A 19,169-nucleotide genomic window follows, 5' to 3' on the forward strand; every position below is an offset into this window, starting at 1 on the left:
TAATTACAAGAGGCATTGAACACTGCAGTTTGGCTATCAAACTCCTCCCCATTCAGTTGTGGGGTAGACAATCTTTACACATGGCCAATTCTGAACTTTCCCCTAGTCACTTTAATTACATGTTTCATGTATCTTGTGTTTTATAACTGTTGGCAGACCAATTTCCCTGCTGGGATAAATAAAGTTCTATCGCATCGTATACTATCAAACTAAGAACTGAGTATAGAAGTTTGGGGGGGGGGGGGGGGGGGGGGGGGGGGTCATGTTACAGTAATATAGGAAATGTGGCTGTGGAGTTTCCTACTCACCATGCAGTCATGCATGATCTTATTCCAGTCTTCCCCTGTGACGATGCGGAACAGGACAGTGATGGCTTTACCGGCAGAGGAGAAGTTTGCATGTCTGTATGGAGAGATAACAAACAACAGTAAGGTGATCATCTAGGGTTTTGAAATGGAGAGTCTGTGAAATAGCCTGGATGAAACAAACTACCAAAACTGTAAAATCATCAGAGGCATCAGGCAATTTAAACCATTGAGCAACTTAAACTTACGCAACTTGCTTGAGATAATATAAGATTTTTCTTTTGAACTGTATTCTCTATCATTACCAACATAAATGCACTGTGTTTTTGATTTTCTGTTTTTGGATTGAATTCTGTTTTTAATTTGTGTCTCTGTGATGTCTTTATTACTTGTTATATTCCGATTATATGTTTTTATTCCGATTACTATGTAAGGTGTCCTTGAGATGTCTGAAAGGCGCCCATTAAATAAAATTTATTATTATTATTATTATAAATGCACCTTTACTGATTATCAGATGTATTCTATTTAATGTAATCTGTGAAATATAGAGCTTTTTAAACAAACCACGTTATAATCCAAAAGAAAAATTGCAACAGAAAGCAAAGCTGACAGAACACCAGTCAATTGCTCACCCGCGTCAAGAGGTCATGGGTTCAAGTCTCACTCCAGAGCAAGGAGGAGTGTAGGAGTCGGAGGAGGATCCAATGGTCAATTGTGCCTTTATTTCAGTTTACTTTAAGGTAGACAAAAAATGCTGGAGTAACTCAGCGGGTCAGGCAGCATCTCTGGAGAGAAGGAATGGGTGCCGTTTCGGGTCGAGACCCTATTTCTCGGGCTCCTCCTCCTCCCTTTTTCCTTCCTTCTCCCCCCCACCCCCCATCAGTCTGAAGAAGGGTTTCGGCCCGAAACGTCACCCATTTCCTTCGCTCCATAGATGCTGCTGCACCCGCTGAGTTTCTCCAGCATTTTTGTGTACCTTCGATCTTCCAGCATCTGCAGTTCCTTCTTGAACACCCTATTCAGTTTAGTTTCGTTTAGAGATATAGCACGGAAACAGGCCCTTCGGCCCACCGAGTCTGCTCCGACCAGCGATCCCCGCACTTTAACACGATCCTACACACATTAGGGACAATTTACATTTATACCAAATCAATTAACCTCTTTGGAGTTTCAATGGTGCTTTTATTTGACACGTGCAAAAGCACAGGGAAATTATTTTCTTACATTCAGTCCAGTAGATTATTGCCATACATAATCCCATGTCTGATTAGCAAAGTGTACAGCGATAGGGGAGGGGCATATCGCTGGAGGTGATTACAGAGATCGGGAAAGGTGTAGTGATGGAAGGGGAGTTATGAAGATACAGAGAGGAGTAGCAGCTGGAGGGATTTAGAGGTAGGGATGGGTTTAGTTTAGTGATATAGCATGGAAACAGGCCCTTCGGCCCGAGACCACTTCTTCTTCTACTTGGCGTGCACAGCCTAAAGTTGTAGGACAACTTGTTCTATTTGATCTTATTTGATTGTGCACGCCAGGTTGATTTCATTCGTCGAAACAGGGTGGACCACGTGAAGGTTGCAATCTTCCACCCCCGGCCCGAGTCCACGCCAACCAGCAATCCCCGCACAATAACACTATCCTACACATACTAGGGACAATGTACAATTTTTTCAAGCCAATTAACCTACAAACCTGTATGGCTTTGGAGAGTGGGAGGAAACCGGAGCACCCGGAGAAAACCCACGCAGGTCACAAGGAGAACGTACAAACCCCATACAGACAGTGACTGTAGTCAGCATTGAACCTGGGCCTCTGGCGCAGTAAGGTAGCATCTCCACCGCTGCACCACTGGCGGGAGGTATTGAGATAAGGAGGGGTGTAAGGGCCTGTAAAGAAATAGGAAAGGATGGAGGCTATTGAGGGACTTGAAAATGAGGATGCAAATGTTAGAATAGAGATGGCGCCAGGTTGGGGAGTCAGTGGGGTGAACGAACAAGAGATTTGGTTGAGCCACCCAGTATTCAGGGTACTGTCTCTGTACCAGGAGCAGGGAGCTGTTACTAAGAGGCTACCACAAAAAACACAGAACCAATTATCATTCCTACAGACCAAAGGGCATTAATAATAACACACGGGGTTTCACGGAGGAAGAAAGGTTTACACACCTGTTGATGTTCTCTCCATACTTGACAGTCCCAAACAGAACCACTCCAGCAAAGGCGTAGCAGATCAGTAGTAAGAACATCCCCACTATAATAAAAAAGCTCTTGTACATACTGACAACTACAGTCAGTAACAACATCTTCAGCGTCACCTGTAACCAGACAACATATCCTCACAATTCAATACATTATCAAACTGATTAAACCAATTTACAACAAGGTAAACACTGAGTTGTGAAGGATTCTATTCACTACAAAACCTCTACACATCTTGACAGTCATTCTACGCACTAAATATTCCTTGCAATGTAGACAGTCTCAATAAATAAGGCCCGTATTCTACTAATTTTTTAAAACCCAACAGCAGGTTTAACTCTGCAATTTAGACTCAACGGCGGGTTTAAATCCCTGATATTTAAACTAAAGTCTAAGTTGTCTTTCTACTAATTGCCAAAGCTTAGACTGACCTTAGACTAGAGTCTAACTTGCCGCAAAATTTAGACTCAGCGGGGGGCAGGTTTAAGGAAGGTTTAAGCTCGCGACGGAGAGAAAAAATGGCCGACGAGCTGGAAGCACTGCGGAGACCACTCTACCTTCGCTTGCAACTTCATTCTCTTCCATTGCTTACGAAGGTCACGAAGATCTCTGCGGCTGTCAAACCCCGACTGGAATTGCGAATAAATCGCATCCATGCCTTGTTCTTTTCAATTGTTGCCTGGAAATTACACCTTTTTTTCTCGATAATTGTAATTTTATCGACTAGTAACGTCAGGAGAAATTCATTCTCGGTGGCGTCCCAGTTTCCTTTCCGCTGTTTCTTTTTGTCAGCCATGTTGAAGTTGTCGTCTGCTCGTGCATCTGCTATTGCATTGCACATGTGCAGGACAAGCAGACATCGCCACCATGGCAATTAAAACGCGGTCTAACTTTACACTCAGCTAAAACCAAAGTCTAAAGTTAGACTTGCCTTTGACTTTAGTCCAACTAAACCTCGCTACCAGAATACCAAATTTTTCTTAAACCGAGCGTCGTGTTTAGTTAGACCGAACGGCAGGTTTAAGGTGAGTTTAAGGAAAGTCTAACTTTGCAATTAGTAGAATACGGGCCTAAGGGTTTTAGCTACAATAAATGAAGATTTCGAGTGACAAGTTTTATGTTACAATTTAACAACAAAGGAAAGAGTCTCTTTGAAATGGCTAATTCAATGTTATGGTCTGATACCCTGAGCTTGACTAAGAAATGGACCTGAGATGGGGACTGGCTCAACTCCTGGTCGAGATGGGATCTCTGCCTCTCCCGGATCGCCAGAGGGGACGGATGCAGCAACCCTCAACACGACGGCTCATCGCGGACGCTCAAACACATCGAAGCAAAAGGAAAAAGAAACACACACAACAAATGAATGCAGTGAATGGACATGAAGCGCGGTAAACACCATTGTACACTCCGCACGGGACAACAGCAACACAAGACGCTGCAAGAGACTGATGATGAGGATGATGAGGCGAGGCTGCACAGTTACGCTCCCGTCTGCGGAGGCTCGCCGCTCCTGACGCGAGCTGCGTACTCACGTGTTTCCCACAAATGGAGAAGAACCGGAACACGATGACACAGGCGCCCATCATGTAAGTGTACTCGTTCTGTGAATTAGCCACAAGCAAACTCTGTAACTCGGTTGCTAAGAGCGATCTCCTGGTTGCCAAACACTTCAACTCCCCTTTCCCCCTCCCTGACTTTCAGTCTGATGAAGGGTCTCGACCCGAACATAACCTATTATTTTGCTCCAGAGATGCTGCCTGACCCGTTACATTACTCCAGCATTTTGAGTCTAACTTTGATTTTAACTCCCCTTCCCATTCCCATACTGACCTTTCTGCAATGGGCCTCCTCCACTGTCAGAGTGAACCACATGCAAATTGGTGGAACAGTATCTCATATTTAGCTTTGGCTGCTAACAAATGATGATTTCTCTAATTTCAAATATCTCTTGCATTCTGCCTCTTCTTCACCCCCCCCCCCCCCCCCCCCCCCCCCTCCCTCGTCCTACCAGTTCCACTGTTTATATCCCTGTATCCATTCATTACTTCACCTCTTCCCCAGCCAACACTGGGCCAATAAAGGCTCCACCCATCCTTGGTCATCTGTTGCCAGCCTGATTTGTTCTGGCCTTTTCCTACTTTCAGGTCCCCCCCCCCCCCCCCCGTACCTTCAGTCTGAAGAAGGGTTCCGACCCTAAACGTCACCCATCTATTTATCTATTTTTCTCCATAGATGCTGCTGACCCGCTAAGTTACTCCAGAACTTTGTGTCTATCTTAGGAGCGAGTTCAAGGTTGACCACACATCTCATAGCTGGATCCCAGAGAGCTAAGGCCGCACACCCCAATCACCCCCTCACCACGGTGCGTTTCTGCCCCACACCAATCTCTTCCCCTCCTCCATCTGAAACCAGCTTCCTCGTGTGTGTGTTTATGCACCTTCTCCTCAAACCCAACCCTGCTCTGCACCTCCAGCCCTGCCTGGGGCAGCGAGCTTCACATTCTCTCTGCTCTCACAGTCCAAAATGTCACCTATTCCTTTTCTCCAGAGAAGCTTCCTGAACCGCTGATCCAGCATTTTGTGCCTATCTCCTCACAAACTCTCTCTTGGCAAGTCTGGAACATCAGTCACCTCGTGACGAAACACAGTCGAGTTAAACCACCTTCTGCGGTACTTAATACTTTCTGTCAAGGATAAAGGACTCAGCTCGAACTTGAACAAGTCTTTTGCTTCTGTAGCACACTTCATGCACTCCAGACCACTTTGGAGCCAATTTGTTCTTTATAGATACAGTGGGAAAACAGGCCCTTCAGCCCACCGAGTCCGCGCCAATCAGCGATCACCTCATACACTGAAACTATCCTACACTCTAGGGCCGATTTGCAATTTTTGCCAAAGCCAATTAACTTACAAACCTGTACGTCTTTAGAGTGTGGGAAGAACTTTCCACCGGGTGGCGCCAGCAATAGCTGCCTCGCCAGCAGCTGTTAGTCCTTTCACCCCTTTTGTTATTTTTAGTGTGTCTAATTGTATGTTTTAAATGTTTCTTAGTATATCTTATATGGGGGGTGGGGGGGAATAGGGGGAAACCGTTTTTCAGTCACTTACCTGGACGAAGATGCGTCTTTTCTCTGTGTCGCTTCTTCGCCCTCCCCCTCGGGGCCTGCCAACTGGATTGGCGCGGCCTTTCCTGCCGGAGACCGGCCAGAGCTTCAGCGGCGGCTCAGCACTGAATTATCATCGCGGTGCGGGGCGATGCCTTACCAGGGATCACCAGTGTTGGAGCTCCGGAGTGTTGGGCCTGCTGACTGTAACACCGTGGAGCTGTGGTTTGCGGAGCTTCTAGCCGCGGGGGCGACGCTGACTTTAACATCGCAGAGGCCTGGGATCTTTTGCTGGGGATCGCCAGTGTTGCTCCATGCAGCTTGGCCTGTGGACTTTGGAAGCCGTGGTCTGCGGTAGGAAGCGGCCGATTCGGAAACTCCAAGCCGCGGGTGTGTTCCTCCGTTCTGACGCCCGAGTTTTGATCATCCCGGCGAGAGGGCCTGTACATCGGGCCGTCCGTAGTGGGGACAGTGGGGGGTTCAAAGGCCCTGACCACAGGTGAACAAAGAGGAAGTTGACTGAACTTTACTGCCTTCCATCACACGGGGAAACTTTGATTCCGCTGTGGTGGATGTTTATGTTAAACTCTATCGTGTATTGTGTTCTTTTTATTTGTATGGCAATTCAAATTTCACTGTATCAATTGGTGCATGTGACAATAAATGTGAACTTGAACTTGAAACCAGAGCACCTGGACAAAACCGATGCAGTCACATGGAGAATGTACAAATTCCGTACAGACAGCGCCCGTAATCAGGATCGAACCCGGGTCTCTGGCGCTATAAGGCAGCAACTACCGCTGCGCCACCTTGCACGTGGAAAAGTCCTGTAAAAGCAATGTGATGACTCCATAATACACATTCAATGATTCTAACTGAGGGAGAAATATCACTCCTGCTGAGAAGCTTTCTCTCATGTCCAAAGTGGATCTCTTGCATTCAGTTGGGGGGATCTGTTGTGGCCACTGAAAGATGGCACCCATGAGAATGGCAGTCCCCCAATACTGCAATGAAAAACCAGCCCATATTTGAACCCACAACCGTCTGATTCAGGTGAGAGTGTGCCACTGAGCCAGACATTAGCATTCTATTATTTCCTATGGGGGACGGCATGGTGGCGCAGCAGTAGAGTTGCAGCGCCAGAGACTCGGGTTCAATCAGGATTACGGGTGCTTTCTGTATGGGGTTTGTACGTTATCCCTGTGACTGTGTTGGTTTTCTCTGGGTGCTCTGGTTTCCTCCCACACTCCAAAGAAGTACAGGTTAGTAGGTCAATTGGCTTCAGTAACATTGAAAATTGCCCCTAGGTGTGTAGGATAGTGCCAATATGCGAGGTGATCGCCGATCAGTATGGACTAGGTGGGCCGAAGGGCCTGTTTTCGCGCTGTATCTCTAAACTAAACTAGATTGCGTGGGTTTTCTCCAGATGCTCTGGTCTCCTCCCACATTCGAAAGACATTAGAATTAGAATTACCTTTATTGTCATTCAGACCTTACGGTCTGAACGAAATTTCGTGCCTGCAGTCATACATACAATAATACAATAATAAACAACAATAAACACAAATTAACATCCACCACAGTGAGTCCTCCAAGCACCTCCTCACTGTGGTGGAGGCAAAAATCTTAGGGCTGCAGTCTCTTCCCTCCTCTTTACAGGTTTGCAGGCTAATTGCCTTCAGTAAAATTGTACATTGTCCCTAATGTAAGGGGTGTCGCTGGTTAGCGTGGACCCGGTGGGCCGAAGGTTCTGTTTCCGCGCTGTATCTCTAAAGCCTAAAGTAAAGTCTAACTATTAACAGGACATCCACAAGGCAGAACTTTCCAATTAATCTGGCAGGAGCAGAATTGAACGTTTCATTGCCTTAGCCGGGACTGATTGATCACTGTCAAGTCATGACATTGCTTCCAATCTACTCAACAGAGCAGGGGAAATGGCACATGACTTACAAGTAAAGCGAAGTGCAACACCACCCAGATTACACCCAGCGACGTCACCAGCAGGTCGTAACGGTTACGTCGGCTTTGCCAGTATCCAGATGGGGACATGGCAGTGATCTTCATAGTCACCTGAAAGGAAGCAGAGAGAGCAGCCCATTCAAACACAGACAATACGTCGGCACCATGTTAGTAGCGGTGGAACAGTGGTGTAACGGTGGAGCTGTTGCCTCACAGCGCCGTAGACCCGGGTTCGATCCTGGCTACGGGTGCTGCCTGTACTGAGTTTGTACGTTCTCATTGTGACCATGTGGGTTTTCTCCGGGTGATCTGGTTTCCTCCCACTTTCCAAAGACATGCATGTTTGTAGGTTAATTGGATTCTGTAAATTGTCCCTAGAGTGTAAGATAGAACTCGTGTACAGGTGGGTGATGGCTGGTTGGCGCAGACGCGATGGGCTGAAGGGCCTGTTTCCACACTGTATCTCTAAAACCTAAACTATTTGTTAAAGTACCTAAGAACCTAAAATATTTTGCGCAAGGAAGGATCTACTTGCTTTGGAGTCAGCGCAGTGCAGAGCCAATGGATTGGTTCTTGTAATAAGGGGAAGCCTGAGGAGGTGAGATTGAAGATAACCAATTTATGGAGTTTGGAAGACTGACAGTTGACCTCATTGAGGCAATGTTCTTGGGGACAATTTGGAATATTGTCTTCGGTTTTGGTCTTCATGTTATAGGAAAGACATTGTCAGTCTGGAAAGCGTGCAGAGAAGATTTATGAGGATATTGCTAGGACTCGAGGGCCTGAGCTATAGGGAGAGGTCGAGTAGGCGAGGACTCTATTCCTTGGAGGTGTACAAAATCCTTAAAGGAATAGTTTGGGTAAACGCACACAGAGTCTCTTGCCCAGAGTCAGGGAATCGAGAACCAGAGGACATAGGTTTAAGGTGATGCGGATGGATTTAATAGGAACCTGAGGAGTAAAATGTTTTACACAAGGGGTGGTGGGTGTATGGAACAAGCTGGCAGAGGAGATAGTTGAAGCAGGTATTATCGCAACGTTTAAGAAATATTTAGACAGGTACATGGATAGGATAGGTTTTAAGGGATATGGGCCAAACGTAGGCAGGTGGGACTAGTGTACAGTGCCCTCCATTATGTTCGAGACAAAGACCCATCATTTATTTATTTGCCTCTGTACTCCATTATTTGAGATTCGTAATAGAAAAAAAATCACGTGGTTAAAGTGCACATTGTCAGATTTAATTAAAGGGTATTTTTGTACATTTTATACATAGTTCCCCCACTTCAGGGCACCATAATGTTTGGGACATCTGGCTTCAAAGGTGTTTGTAATTGCTCGGGTGTGTTTAAATGCCTCCTTAATGCAGGTATAAGGGAGCTCTCAGCACCTAGTCTTTCCTTCAGTCTGTCCATCACCTTTGGAAACTTTTATTGCTGTTTATCAACATGAGGACCAAAGTTGTGCCATTGAAAGTCAAAGAAGCCGTTATGAGACTGAGAAACAAGAATAAAACTGTTAGAGACATCAGCCAAACTTTTGACTTACTTAAATCAACTGTTTGGAACATCATTAAGAAGAATGATGGGTCTTTGTCCCAAACATTATGGAGTGCACTGCAGATGGGGCATGTTGGTTGGTGTGGGCAAGTCGAGCCGAAGAGCCTGTTTCCATGCAGTATGACTCTGACAACTGTTGGAAGGTGGGAATGATACAGATGGACACCACTGGCCAGTGTGGATTTGATGGGCCGAATAGCCTGCCATATCCACACACTGTATGACTTTACAACTTACCGAATAGTGTAAGGGCTGGATAGAATGGATGTGGGGCGGATGTTTCCACTAGTGAGAGAGTCTAGAACTAGAGGGCACAGCCCCAGAACAAAAGAACGTACCTTTAAAAAGGAGATGAGGAGGTAGTTCTTTAGTCAGAGGGTGGTGAATCTGTGGAATTAATTGCCAAAGACTGCTGTGGAGGCCAAGTCATTTGGTATTTTTAAAGCAGAGATTGACAGATTTTTGATTGGTAACAGTGTCAAAGTTTATGGGGAGTCGGCAGGAGTATGGGGTTGAGAGAGAAAGAAAGATCAGCTACGATGTGGCACAATAGAGTTGCTGCCTTACAGCGCCAGAGACCCGGGTTTGATCCTGACTATGAGTGCTGTCTGTACGGAGTTTGTACATTCTCCCTGTGACCGCATGGGTTTTCTGCGGGTGCTCCGGTTTCCTTCCACACTCCAAAGACATACAGGTTTGTAGGTTAATTGGCTTGATAAAATTGTAAATTGTCCCCAATGTTCAGGATGGTGCTGGAGTACGGGGTGATCACTGGTTGGCGCAGATAGGGTGGGCCGAAGGCCTTTTTCCATGCAGTATCGCTAAAGTCTACAGATTGAATAGTGGAGTAGACTCGATGGGCCGAAAGGCCTATTATGCTCCTATGACCTATGAATAACTGCCATTATATAAGATATGACTGATCATCACACTGTACTGGCACCAGGAAGAATTTTCTTGTTCAACTTCAAACCGTGCAATGGTTCGGCTGAAGGAACAGATGGGCCTCAGAATAATCCCTCATCTCAAAGGCAGCACCTCTGACAGTGCGGCTCTCCCTCAGTACTGTGGCAACAGTCTGTGTTTTGTGTTCTCAGGTCTCTGTAGGTATCCCAACACCATAAAACAGGCAGAGCTTTCCTGACAGAGCAGGGAATCAGCCAACTTCAAAGGACAGGCCTTGAAGCGAGAGATGATTTATTGGGGCCCGTGCACTGGAGTGGTGTTCAGACACCACCTCGGTTTATCACTTCACACCAGGCGGTGGAATAAATCCACAAAAGCTTGACGTGCCAAACTGCGAGTGAAGATTGCACCGTCTCCACCCTGCACCTGGCCATGAAATGATGTTCAAGTGACAGGGGAACCCTCCTGCCGTTTGTGGCTCTGATCAGAGGGACTCGGTTATTCTTGGATTTTCCTCATTATCTCAGCTCTTTTTAAGACTAATCTTGCTTTGAGTCAAGAGGGATGAATGTCAATTTTCATTTGCAGAGATAATTTGGTGTTATCTCATGTATTACTGATAACACAAAATTAGCCCTGCAAATCAAAATAGGATGGGTAGGAAAATCTGCATCTCATGTATAACTGATAGGGAATTTTCTCAAGGTCATTTCCTGGCCCAACTGACCCCTGTGCCTCGATCATAAAGAACAAAGCACAAAATGGGTAACAAATCCCCTGGTGTTGTATTGCTGGGCTGATTACGACAGATTGGAAAACCAGATGCAGAGGCTGCACCACTTTTACAACCTCAACCAGGAGCTGAAGATTCACAATGATTCTGTCTAAATCTCCAAAATGGATGCGAGAGCAAGTTAAAGGGGTAGTGGAGCGGGGAAATCAGGAGGGGAAAGGAGTGAATCGAGAGGGTTGAGTTTGGGAGAGTGGGGAGGAGAGGTGAGAGATAGAGATCGGAGGGAGTGAGAGAGGGGAGGGAGAGATGTGGTGAGAGCGAAAAGGGGAGAAAGAGAGAGTTGGAGAGGGGAGGCATGAGAGGGAGAGGGGATGAGGGAGGAGAGCGTGAGGGAGGGGGCATGAGGGAGAGGGGGCATGTGAGAGAGGGAGGGGAGAGGGGATGAGAGAGGCAGGGTGAAAAAGGGGGAGTGAGAGAGGAGTGAGGGGACGGGGCAGGAAGGGGTGAGGGAAAGTGAGAGAGGGGAGAGGATGGGATGACGAGGGGGGAGCAGGGAGGGCAGAGTGGGAACTGAGGGGGGAGGGGGAGGGCGGGGAAGGAAACGGTGAGGGAGAACTTCTATCAAAAAATTGCCTTTTATTTGTGCCATATAAGCATTGCAACAACTTTGTAGATATTCTCCAAGCTAATCCGTTTTCAATTATTTTGCAGTCTTATTTCAGTTTCTCCAGCTTTGGGATATTTTGAAGGGCTTGGTTGCTGAACCTGTTCTCCGGGGTACATCTGCTTTGTGCGTGATGTTCAAACACACCTGGTTGCGGTATTGCCCAGTCTGTGCAAAGGCACGGCAGCATTCACTTTCTAGCATTGCTCCAGTAATTACCGGTATTTTTTGTAGTCTCATTAATTTAACAAAATTTCCTTTCAACCCAGCATGGAATGCCAAGTAATTATGAAACACTGAGCTCATTAAAAAATTGACCTCCAATCCCCAAGAGTTCAGCACTCTATAGCAGGTTATCCACTGCTCTGCCTAAAACTGGAAGCACATCTAATTGATAATCAGAGCCAGTCAAGAAGAGATAACACTAGACAAATTAGCCTTTAACCCATCTTGTGCTGGATCACAAGGCGCGCGCGCGTGTGCGCACACACACACACACACACACACACACACACACACACACACACACACACACACACACACACACACACACACACACACACACACACACACACAGAAAGACGGACGTACAGACAGATATATATATATATAGACATACAGCGATAGGCAGCCATACATATATAGACAGACATACATATATAGACATACATAGAAACATAGAAAATTGGTGCAGGAGTAAGCCATTCGGCCCTTCGAGCCTGCACCGCCATTCAATATAATCATGGCTGATCATCCAACTCAGTATCCTGTACCTGCCTTCTCTCCATACCCCCTGATCCCTTTAGCCACAAGGGCCACATCTAACTCCCTCTTAAATATAGCCAATGAACTGGTCTCAACTACCTTCTGTGGCAGAGAATTCCAGAGATTCACCACTCTCTGTGTGAAAAATGTTTTTCTCATCTCGGTCCTAAAAGATTTCCCCCTTATCCTTAAACTGTGACCCCTTGTTCTGGACTTCCCCAACATCGGGAACAATCTTCCTGCATCTAGCCTGTCCAACCCCTTAAGAAATTTGTAAGTTTCTATAAGATCCCCCCTCAATCTTCTAAATTCTAGCGAATACAAGCCGAGTCCAAGCGAGTACATAGACAGACATAATATACACAGTCATACATAAACATACAGACACATATAGACATGCAGACATAGATAGCAAGACATAGACAGACAGACATGGACAGACACCGCTAATGAGCAGGCAACTGGTTAGATTTTTCTACCAGGCTAGCATGATAGTATTTGCTCAACCAGTTTATAGACCTGAGCATCACAGGCAAGCATGTGTTGCCTTGCACTAACTATCCTTGAGATGGCACTGGTGAGCTACAGTCTTGAACCACTGCAGTCCTACGGCAGTGGCCCCGGTCGGTGCTACAGGGGAGGGAGATCCAGTGATGATGATGAATTGGCAATATATTTCCAAGTCAGGATATGTTGGAGGGGAAGCTGCTGATAGTGGTGTTACCATACGCCTGCTGCCCTTGTCCTGTCACAGATTTGGGAGAAGCTTGGGTGGGAAACTTCAGTACACACTGTAGGTAGCGCACACCAAGCCAATGGTGGTAGAGACAGTGAGTGTCCAAGATAGTTGGTGGGGAGTCAATCGGGTCGGCTGATTTGTCCTGAATGGAGAGGAGTTTTTTGTTTAGTGTTGGAGCTGCATTCATCCAGGCAAGTATAAATTAAAGAGAGTGAGAAGAGGCCAGTTGGCCCTTCGATGCTGCCCATGTGCAACATGTAAGGTGTACATGCTGCTCTTCGAGAGGGCTAAGATGACTGGAGCATTTGGTGGGGTTGGCAGGGATAGAAACTATTCCAGAACATGCTGGCACTGCCTTAAAACGAGGATGGCACAGTGGCACAGCGGTAGAGTTGCTGCCTTACAGCGCCAGAGGCCCGGGTTCGATCCTGACTACCGATGCTGTCTGTACGGAGTTTGGAAGTTCTTCCCGTGACCTTGTGGGTTTCCTCCGGGTGCTCTGGTTTCCTCCCGCACTCCAAAGACGTACAGATTTTTTAGGTTGATTTCCACTTTTTATGATGTTTCCACTAGTGGGAGAACCTAGGACCAGAGGCCATAGCCTCAGAATAAAAGGATGTACAGTTAGGAAGGAGGAAAGACACAAAATGCTGGAGTAACTCAGCGGGGCAGACAGCATCTCTGGATAGAAGGAACGGGTCGAGACCTTTCTTCAGACTCGACATGAAACATCACCCATTCCTTCTATCCAGAGATGCTGCCTGTCCTGCTGAGTTACTCCAGCGTTTTGTGTTTCTTCGGTGTAAACCAACATCTGCAGTTCCTTCCTACACTATACCTTTAGGAAGGAGATTAGGAAGAATTTCTTTAGTAAGAGGGTGGTGAATCTGTGGAATTTATTGCCACTGAAAGCAGTGGAGGCCAAATCAATTGATATTTTTAAGGCAGATCGATAGATTCTTGATTAGTACAGCGTCAGGGGTCATGGGGAGAAGGCAGGAGAATGGGATTGAGAGGGAAAGATAGATCAGCCATGAATGAATGGTGGAATAGACTTTATGGGCCGAATGGCCTAATTCTGCTCCTATCACATGAACTCAATTGGGTTTGGTAAGAATTGTAAATTGTTCCTCGTGTGAAGGATAGTGTTAGTGCACGGGGATTGTTGGTCGCAGGGACTCAGTGGGCCGAAGGCCCTGTTTCCATGTTGTATCTCAAAACTAAAGTAGGCAGGACTCTCTCCCAAAAAGCACTGAGACTGGACGTTCATTTGAAATTTCAAATCTGAAGCGGCGAGATATTTGAGGAAAAAACAAACTACTGGAGGAACTCAGTGTGCCAGGCAGCATCTGTGGAGGGAAATGGGTAGATGACATTTCAGGCCATTACACTGATCTGATCTTCTTCACCACCCTGTCCACCAGTGACATCTTCATGAAACAATGTATCTGCACTCCTAGGTTTTCTAAATTCATGTATTCTGTATACTGCGTACGGCTCGAATGTAATCATGTACAGTTTTTCGTTGACTGGTTAGCATGCAGCGAAAAGCCTACTGTTCACTGTATCATCAATTTTAGTGTCATCTACAAACAAACGTAAGTGTGGATGATGTATTGGAGAGACCGAGCCTGTGACACTGGTCTCCCTGTATGACTCTCCTTTAAAATTACAGAAGACTCACCTGAAAAGGTAGATATTGGGAGACAACATAAAACACAAAAGCAATTCATAAGAGGTCACATTTTTAGTTTAGTTTAGTTTAGAGATACAGCGCGGAAACAGGCCCTTCAGACCACCTAGTCTGCACCAACCATCGATCCCTGCACATTTACTATCCTACACACACTGGGGACAGTTTACACACACACACCAAGCCAATTAAACTACATACCTGTACGTCTTTGGAGTGTGGGAGGAAACCGAAGATCTTGGAGAAACTGACGGGGAGAAGGTACAAATTCCATACAGACAAGCACGTGTAGTCTCTGGTGCTGCAAACACTGTAAGGCAGCAACTCTACCGTTGCACCACCGTGGCCACATCTCAAAGAATTGTTAAGTGGCGGATGGATAAGAAGTAATTTGAGATTGCTATCACAAGCTGCCTGTGTCCTGACATCACTCTATTCCTTGACAACACAAGTACATGCAGTATTAAACCATCACCAGAAGCAACAGAATGAATCTCTTTCCCGATAAATTACAAAAATCCATTTGTCAGGGAGAGTTTTTCATTGGAGATAATCAGGGGCACTTCAGTTCTACACAAGCTCCTTTGCTGAGATACTGCGTCAATTAAAAGGAAAATAAGTTGTCGGTAAAGGTGACCTTGGTTGGCGGCGAACAAAGTTCAGACAGTTGGCGACAACTCTGGTCACCTAATACAAATTGGGACACAGTGGTAGGATACAGTGGAGATAGGGGTGCAGGCGGGCGCAAGTATATAACGAAAATATCATTACCTCAAGGACAAAGATAAAGATGAAGATGACGGACATTGTTGCGAGAGGAACGGTGACCGGGTCATCAACATCCCACTGCAATACAGAAAGGAAGTAATTTCACAGCATTGCAGTCTTTCACAGCCTTTGGGTTTATTTCTGTGGATGATAATTAGTGACTCTAGGGACAGAGTTGGAGTGTCTAATGATTCCAGTTCTCCTTTGGCCTTGCTTGGTATTTCCCAATTTGTTCCGTTCTCATCTTCCCTGCTCTTTCTGTCATTTAATTATTCCTGGCTTCTGTGCCAGGGAGCCAAGAGCACTTCCTCCCACTCCACAGCAGTGACCCTCCCCCCCCCCCCCCCCCCCCCCCCCCCTTGTTACCTGGAACCTGCCATTTTAATCCCTTGCTCCATTCCAACTTAGTCGTACTTAGTAAGAATTAACCAAAAGAACAGCCCTTGATTTTTGATTTAGAATGTTCCAGCCTTCGGGCCTAAGATCTTTCAACAGTGTCAAGGATTCTGCTCTTCCGGAGGGGGAATCCAGGGATCCGTGACAGAATGGCAGTGGAGAGAATCCCTAAGGGTCTAATAAACTAAACTAAACAAGGGGTGTATATTCTGAAGATCTATCCTGGGCCAGCACATTGATGCAATCACAAAGAAAGCTCATGTGGACATGGGACCTCGTCTATGGAACGGATGTGTTACAATGCTGAGAACCATATTCTGCATGCTGGTATCTTCCCCATTGCTCTATCTATTGTCTTTGAGTAGATGTAGCCCAGTCCATCATACAGACCAGACTTACCATCATCGACTCCATCTACACTTCAAGCTGCCTCAAAAAAGCAGTCAACATAATCAAAGACTTGTCAAACCCCGGTCATTCATACTTCCCACTCCCACAAGCTTGAAAGTGTGCACCACCAGATTCAGGAACAGCTATGTAATCGAACTTCTGAATGGTCTTTCCATGAGTTAGGGTACTGTCTTATTCACTTGTACCCCCTTGTGGACATTGGACTTTGCCTATGGAACTGGTGCACTACAATGCTGAGAACCTTATTCTGCTGTACCTATTGTACTTGAGTTTGACTTGATTATATCTATGTGTGATATATCTGATCTATTTGGAAAGCATGCATAAGAAAGCTTTTCACTGTACCTTGGTACACATGACAATAATAAACCTAAAATCTAAGACTAAGGAGATTATGTCTGTCATTGAATACCTTACTGAATTTCTACAGGTACACTTTCGAAAGGATACTGACTGGTTGAATCGCAGATTGGTTCGATAACTTGAATGCTCAAGAGCGAAGGAGGCTGCAAATAGTGGTGGACGTTGCCCAGTCCATCATGAGTAGTGACCAAAGGACTCTATCGGAGGGACTTCCCCCAAAAGGCAGCTGATATCATCAAAGATCCACACCACCCAGACCACGCTCTCATCTCACTACTACCATCGGGAAGTAGTGACCTCCAGGTTCAAGAACAGCTCCTTCCCAGCAACTATCTGAATTTTGAACACTGCATAATATTAACCACTATCTCAGCAACGATGATCTACATGTTGCACTGCAGACTTTTTTTATTGCACTACAAGCACTCTCCGACTTCGAAATAGGTGAGATATGTCATCTCGCACTTATGCGAATAATTCACAATAGGCGGTCCTGTTTCCTGAATGACCTGTGTATAGCGGGAGTATGGCGAGGGATTCCTGAAGGGCCTGTCCCACTTGGCGATTTTTTCGGCGACTGCCGGCGTCATATCAGGGTCACCAAAAGATTTTGAACATTTCAAAATCCAGCGGCACCAAGAAAATTGTTGTGACACTTGAGACAACACCGTGCGTCAATACGTCATCACGCCGCGTCATGAGTTGAACAGGTACTTCGGATCCTTCTTCACTAAGGAGGACACAAACAATCTTCCTGATATACTAGTGGCCAGAGGATCTGGGGTGAGGGAGGAACTGAGGGAAATCCACATCAGGCAGGAAATGGTGTTGGGTAGATTGATGGGACTGAAGGCTGATAAATCCCCAGGGCCTGATGGTCTGCATCCCAGATTCTGATGGTCTGCGTCCCAGGGTACTTAAGGAAGTGGCTCTAGAAACCGTGGATGCATTGGTGATAATTTTCCAATGTTCTATAGATTCAGGATCAGTTCCTGTGGATTGGAGGGTAGCTAATGTTATCGCACTTTTTAAGAAAGGCGGGAGAGAGAAAACAGGGAATTGAAGAGCAGTTAGCCTGATATCGGTGGTGGGGAAGTTGCTGGAATCAATCATAAAAGATGAAATAGCCGCACATTTGGATAGCAGTAACAGAATCGGTCCAAGTCAGCGTGGATTTGCGAAGGGGAAATCATGCTTGACTAATCTTCTGGAATTTTTTGAGGATGTAACTAGGAAAATGGACAAGGGAGAGCCAGTGGAAGTAGTGTACTTGGACTTTCAGAAAGCATTTGATAAGGGCCCACATAGGAGATTAGTGGGCAATGTTAGGACACGTGGTATTGGGGGTAGAGTGCTGACATGGATAGAAAATTGGTTGGCAGACAGGAAACAAAGAGTAGGGATTAACGGGTTCCTTTCAGAATGGCAGGCAGTGACTAGTGCGGTACCGCAAAGCTCGGTGATGGGACCGCAGCTATTTATAATATACATCAATGATTTAGATGAAGGGATTCAATGTAACATTAGCAAATTTACAGATGACACAAAAGTGGGTGCAGTGTGAACCGTGAGGAGGATGCTATGAGAATGCAGGGTGACTTGGACGGGTTGGGTGAGTGGGCAGATGCATGGCAGATGCAGTTTAATGTGGATAAATGTGAGGTTATCCACTTTGGTAGCAAACACAGGAAGGCAGATTACTATCTAAATATCCCAACAAATAATCCTACGTCATTTTCACCACCTCCAACGTGACCCCACCACTCGCCACATCTTCCCATCTCCCCCAATGTCTGCCTTCCGCAAAGACCGCTCCCTCCGCAACTCCCTTGTCAATTCTTCCCTTCCCTCCCGTACCACCCCCTCCCTGGGCACTTTCCGTTGCAACCGCAAGAAATGCAACACCTGACCCTTTACCTCCCCCCTCGACTCCATTCAAGGACCCAAGCAGTCGTTCCAGGTGCGACAGAGGTTCACCTGTATCTCCTCCAACCTCATCTACTGCATCCGCTGCTCTAGATGTCAGCTGATCTACATCGGTGAGACTAAGCGGAGGTTGGGCGATCGTTTCGCCGAACACCTCCGCTCGGTCCGCAAGAACCTACCTGACCTCCCGGTGGCTCAGCACTTCAACTCCCCCTCCCATTCCCAATCCGACCTCCCTGTCCTGGGTCTCCTCCATTGCCAGAGTGAGCAACACCGGAAATTGGAGGAACAGCACCTCATATTCCGCTTGGGGAGCCTGCATCCGGGGGGCATGAACATTGAATTCTCCCAATTTTGTTAGCCCTTGCTGTCTCCTCCCCTTCCTTAGCCCTCGAGCTGTCTCCTCCCATCCCCCAGCCCTCGGGCTCCTCCTCCCTTTTTTCCCCCTTCCTTCTCCCTGCCACCCCCTATCATTCTGAAGAAGGGTTTCGCCCGAAACGTTACCCATTTCCTTCGCTCCATAGATGCTGCTGCACCCGCTGAGTTTCTCCAGCATTTTTGTGTACCTTCGATTTTCCAGCATCTGCAGTTCCTTCTTGAACACTATCTAAATGGTGTCAAGTTGGGAAAAGGGGAAGTACAACGGGATCTGGGGGGTCCTTGTTCATCAGTCAA

The 19,169-nt window shown here is 46.4% G+C and overlaps 1 protein-coding gene across 2 annotated transcripts in view; it reads right to left on the reverse strand.

Annotated features, from left to right (window-relative positions):
- Positions 1–19,169, reverse strand: part of nalcn (sodium leak channel, non-selective) — a 183,908-nt gene that overhangs the window by 29,529 nt on the left and 135,210 nt on the right. Inside the window, exons 33-37 of one of the 2 annotated variants that reach the window (XM_033023101.1) lie at positions 15,402–15,476; positions 7,563–7,682; positions 4,042–4,110; positions 2,474–2,622; positions 309–402 (exon numbers count right to left, since the gene is read on the reverse strand). In XM_033023101.1, the coding sequence (XP_032878992.1) occupies positions 309–402; positions 2,474–2,622; positions 4,042–4,110; positions 7,563–7,682; positions 15,402–15,476 (507 nt within the window). The remainder of the gene's footprint in view (positions 1–308; positions 403–2,473; positions 2,623–4,041; positions 4,111–7,562; positions 7,683–15,401; positions 15,477–19,169) is intronic. The other variant, XM_033023102.1, reaches the window with a different exon arrangement.

This window comes from Amblyraja radiata, chromosome 6 (genome assembly GCF_010909765.2).
Source record: "Amblyraja radiata isolate CabotCenter1 chromosome 6, sAmbRad1.1.pri, whole genome shotgun sequence".
NCBI lineage: Eukaryota > Metazoa > Chordata > Chondrichthyes > Rajiformes > Rajidae > Amblyraja > Amblyraja radiata.